Source organism: Myotis davidii, unplaced genomic scaffold, assembly GCF_000327345.1.
Source record: "Myotis davidii unplaced genomic scaffold, ASM32734v1 scaffold54, whole genome shotgun sequence".
NCBI classification, from domain to species: domain Eukaryota; kingdom Metazoa; phylum Chordata; class Mammalia; order Chiroptera; family Vespertilionidae; genus Myotis; species Myotis davidii.
In genome coordinates, this window is record NW_006287915.1 from 4,495,876 (window position 1) to 4,501,429 (window position 5,554).

Here is a 5,554-nt window from a genome sequence, read left to right on the forward strand (position 1 = left end):
AGGAAAATAAATATTAGTTCTAATTTCCTACATTAAACTTTTTCAATAAAAATTTTAATTTGCTGAATATTATAGCCAATATATTCAACAGTCACCAAAGAAAAGTTTTATTTATGTTATAAGAATGCAAAAAGCACCACCTAGTGGCCAGTGGTTCCAATAAACAAAGGCACAATACTCTGCCACTCTTAAAAAGGTAAAACAAGATTGCCTCCTAGAGGAAGCAAGACCTTTGTTCCAATTAACTAAAACCCTAGATGGGTTTTTTCCTAGATCTTTTTGCCCTCCCCCCTTATTTTTCCCCAAATTCCATCTGAATTATCAATATATATTTTTAAAAAATGAGAATAAAGAGAGTACTGCCTCAAATGATTACTTGGGGGAAATTACTCAGTTTTATTTTTTAGTAACATTTTAAACTTAACTAACTTTAATAAACCCAGTTATTAAAATAGCTATTTTAATTACTTACTATTTTATTTTATTTTTTAAATATATTTTATTGATTTTTTTACAGAGAGGAAGGGAGAGGGATAGTTAGAAACATCGATGAGAGAGAAACATCGACCAGCTGCCTCCTGCACACCTCCTACTGGGGATGTGCCTGCAACCAAGGTATATGCCCTTGACCGGAATCGAACCTGGGACCTTTCAGTCCACAGGCCGACGCTCTATCCACCAAGCCAAACCGGTTTTGGCTTACTTACTATTTTAAACAAAAGTTTTTAAATCCTTCTATGAAATAACTACTATTTCTTTGAACAATCAGTGTTCATAATGGATTGGGTAAGCACAGACTAAATCACAGAAAACTGCCTGTTAGCAATGCATACCTTTCGAAAGCTCAAAACCTTTTTAGTTCTATATTCTTTTAAAAGCAAGACAGCTAAAGGATTAGGCTTTAAGGCTCATATCTGCTTTAATACGATGGCACAGCTAACAGGAAACTGTCTAATAGGCTTAAATACCTGAAAACAAGGATAAAAACACCTACTTGAAAGTACAGTACTAGAAAGATTAAAAAAAAATTGGCTAAAGCTACTGGAGAGGGAGGAAAAAGAGCCACCGTGTTAAGAACAGTAAAAACTTTATCTTCTTTAAAAACACCTATTTGACTGAAGAGCAGAGGGCCTAAAAAGAGCTAGAACCATATTTTGCTTAAATTGGATGGTATCTGGTCTAGTAATAAGCAGCTTTCAAAAGCCTTTGAAATCCGAAGAAAATTTGTTAAATCCAGGCTCATTTCATGGCTATAAGATTTCAGGCAAATTACTTAAAGTCTCTTAGTCTCACTTTGTACAAATATAGTTAACAAACTTTGCAGGGCTGATGTGAAAATATGATATATGTACTAAGCTTAGCATACAGTACATGTTCAATAAAGAGTAGTTATTAATATTAGCCATATTCATTACAATGAATAATCATATGGAAAATCAATCCTGTTATGAGAGAGTTAAAGCCCATGATAGATACTTTCTACAACCACCCTGCTGGTTCCATCTAGCTAACTTAGTTAATCCAATGCTCTAGAAAATCTTCCCCTAATCCTTGACTCCCTAAATTTAGTTATGTTTCCTTCTGAGCTATCACAGCACTCTGTAGTACTCCATCCTTCATAGCATTTATCATAATATATAATCACTTGTTTTTTCTCTCTCCTTACACAATAAACTCTGAGAAAACAAAGGCATTATCTATTTTGTTCACTTGTTCACTACACAATTCCCAAAGCCTGGTTCATAGTAAGCAATATATAATTTTGATTAAGAATATGGGCTTGAAGTAACAGACAGATCCTACTTAAAATCCCAGGTCTACCTCCAACTAGCTAGTATTTTGGAAAGTATCAAGCTCTCCAAGTCCATTTCCTCAGGTGTAAAATAGAAATGGCCACAATACCTCCCTTGCAGTATTGTCAGGAGGCGTAAATGAAATAATAAATATGTAGTTCTTAGAAAAGTACCTGGCACTCAATAAATAACTTATCCTATATAATAAAGAGCTAATATGCAAATGGTCATCACGCCCTCATGCCATCATGCCATAATGGCTCAGACACTCAACACTGGGAAAAGAGGAAGGGGGGACCAGCCAGGCACAAATGAGCTCTCGAGAGGAGTGGGGACCAGCCAGGCTGCGGCCGGGAGAGGGACAAGCCACCCGCCCCATGGTCCCGGGGGGCCAGAGGCTGGGGCTGGGGCCCGGGAGAGGGACAAGCTACCGCCCCGCGGTCCTGGGCACCTGTGGCTGCGGCCTGGGCAAAGCCACCCACCCATAGTCCCCTGCAGCTACAGCTGGCCCAGGAAAAGCCAGCCTGGATCCTGGGTGCCTGTGGCCAGGCAGAGGGAAGGAAGCCCGGGTCCCAGGTGTCTGCGACCGGCCGGAGGAGGGAATCCTGGGTCCCGGGTGCGGGGCAAGGCAGAGGTGGTTAGGGGCGATCAGGCCAGCAGTGGAGCAGTTAGGGGTGATCAGGCCGGTAGGGGAGAAGTTAGGGGCGATCAGGCTGGTAAGGGAGAAGTTAGAGGCGATCAGGCAGACAGACAGGCAGAGGTGGTTAGGGGCAATCAGGCAGGCTAGCGGTTAGGAGCCAGCGGTCCCGGATTGCGAGAGGCAGTTGGACAACCCCTGAGGGGTCCCAGATTGGAGAGGGTGCAGGCTGGGTTGAGGGACCCCCCCCACCCATGCACAAATTTCATGCACCAGGCCTCTAGTCATAATAAATATTTGGGACTGGCAGGCATGGCTCAGTTGGTTGGGTGTCATTCATGCATGGAAAGGTTGCTGGCTCAATTCCTGGTAAGGGCACATTCCTGAGTTTTGGGCTAGAACCCTGGTTGGGAGCATGCAAGAGACAGCCTATTGATGTTTTGCTCTCACAACTATGTTTCTCTCTCTCCCTCTCCCTTCATCTCTCTCTTTAAAAAAATATTTAAAAAGTAGTAAAAATAAAAATAATAAACATTTAACAAACATACAAATGTTAAGGGCAGGCTAAAACCAAAATACTATCAAATAGAGCAAATAGGATGTAATCAATGGATTAATTAAAACCTAGCAGGGGAAAAAGTCTCTGCCAGTGAAGTATGTGGTTCTCTATTATTGGTTAACAAATTATCAGAGGCCTAAAGACCTAAAAGGCTCAGTATCTAATTTAATCTATTCAGAAACATAAGATAAGTTGAAATTCCTATTCTTAGGCTTAAATAACAATTATAGAAGAACAAGATGGGAAAAGACTGACAAAAGAGCAATATTTATAAAAAGGAATTCAGAGTTTTGTTATCTCTAATCTATATAAAAGAGACACTGACCTGACATGGCTAAAAAGTGTATACATTCTTGGGCAATGTTAGTAGAAGGACAGTGAGAATTTATAAAAAAAGAGAGCCATGTAAGTATACACTGGCTCAATAATGTTAGATTCTAGGGTTCATTTTAAGCATAGGAGACACACTGATACATTGAAATAAACCCATAAAAAATAATTAGAATGATGAAAATGTTTGGAAATTAGACCAATAAAAAAAGTTGAAAACCCAGAATGTAAGACTGTAAGTGAACTATCCAAACAGGATTTAAAGGTTTGAAAGGTTGTCTTATGTTCAGGAAAAGGAACAAATATTTGTCCAATGCCTTCACTATCCTAAGTGTTCTTCAAATCATATCTAATCTTCACCACAATCTTGTGAGGTATTATTATTTTGAATTTAGTAATAAAACAAAAGAACTACTTACTATTAATAATACTGAGCTACTGGAATAATAAATAACAAATATGTAATTCTTAGAAAAGAACTACTACAGAGAATAGAATGAACATCACTAGGTGAAAAAAAATAATGCAAATGTTCATCAATAGCAAAAGGATAAACTGTAGAATGTTCAACAGGATAAAGTATTAGATAGCAAAGAGAATAAAATGAACTACATCTATATACAAGAATGCAGAGAAATCTTGCAAACATAATGTAAAGTCCAAGAAATCAGACACAAAAGAGTTCATTCTCTATGATTACACTTATATAAAATTAAAAAAAAAAACTAGTCCATGAAGTAAAAAGTTCAGATAGTGTTTGGCAGTAGAAGATGGTGAGGAGAAGGCAGCTGGGTAGTGAGGGGATGAGAAAGAAGGACAGGTGGGGCTTCTAAGGTATTGGTAATATGGCTTCATTAACTGTGCAATTTTTCCTTTTGTGATAAATGGGCTCTCTAAATTCTTCCAACTCTGAAGAACAATTAAAATCCCATGTCACATTTGCTAATAGAAAAGAGTGATCTTTTTATACTTTATACCAATCATTAATAAACAGTATATAACATTAAATATGAATATTTTACCCTATTGAAGTAGTAAGCTACCAGACACAATATTCCTAAACCGTCTTATAATATGAACATGAAGAATATACAGTTTACATTAATTGAGCTTAAGATTCATAAGCTTATTTACCCAGTTTTTTAAAAATGTTACTTTATAACTTCATCAAGTAACAAGCTCTTGAGACTTCTTTGAGTATATATTAGCCATTTCTTTCTCTCTTCCAAGAGATAATCCCAATTCTAAATACTCAAATATTCATTTGTTAATAATCATAGCCACTTCTACCCCCAGCAAGTCCCATATGCCACACAAAGCCAGGCCAAACACATTAATGATTAGCTGCAACTTTGGCCCGAAAGTCCTATATCCCTACTATCTCAGTGTTCAGTTCTCAAACATTCCTGCCATGTAGCCTAACATGTAGCATCTATCCCTCCCACCCTCTCTCTAAGCATGCTCTTAGATGAGGATTTTAAAAAATGTATATAGTTAAATGTAGAGAATACGAACACTAGCTTAAGTAAATTGGTTTTAATTTCAGTTCCTGAACTTATTTCTAAATAAAATCTTATGGTGAAAAGGTAAAAGTCCAATTGAAACAAGGCTGGGGACTTACAGCCTTACATGTTTAGCTTCCCATTTGTTCCCCAAGGCATTCCGTGAGGTACAGAGTTTGAATCTCCTACAAGAGTAATTCCAGCCGAAACCGGTTTGGCTCAGTGGATAGAGCGTCGGCCTGCAGACTGAAAGGTCCCAGGTTCGATTCCGGTCAAGGGCATGTACCTGGGTTGCAGGCACATCCTCAGTAGGAGATGTGCAGGAGGCAGCTGATCGATGTTTCTCTCTCATCGATGTTTCTAGCTCTCTATCTCTCTCCCTTCCGCTCTGTGAAAAATCAATAAAATATATTTTAAAAAAAGAGTAATTCCAAATACTAAATTATTCTAAAACATTATACATTAAAATGCCATTCTTCTTTTCTCATATAATTTTAAAATGAGAATTACTGGTTTACTATTCTTTATAAAGCATTAAGAAAACAAAGGAGATTTTTAAAAAGTAATGATGCTTACCAACTATACATAAACAGATTTCATTTCCCAACATTTTCCGCAATTCTTTGACCCAGTTTTTTACCTGTGTATATAAAAGAATTAATATTAAAACAAATTCTGTTACAAAACTATCATTACAACACTCCAAAATTCAACAATGTCAAAATACCTCAGC

General features: G+C 37.5%; 1 protein-coding gene across 1 annotated transcript in view; it reads right to left on the reverse strand.

Moving 5' to 3' along the window:
• The window catches only part of RAB21 (RAB21, member RAS oncogene family), a 32,906-nt gene that overhangs the window by 8,851 nt on the left and 18,501 nt on the right, over positions 1 to 5,554 (reverse strand). Inside the window, exon 5 of the mRNA XM_006759753.2 lies at positions 5,398 to 5,461. Within this exon, the coding sequence (XP_006759816.1) occupies positions 5,398 to 5,461 (64 nt within the window). The remainder of the gene's footprint in view (positions 1 to 5,397; positions 5,462 to 5,554) is intronic.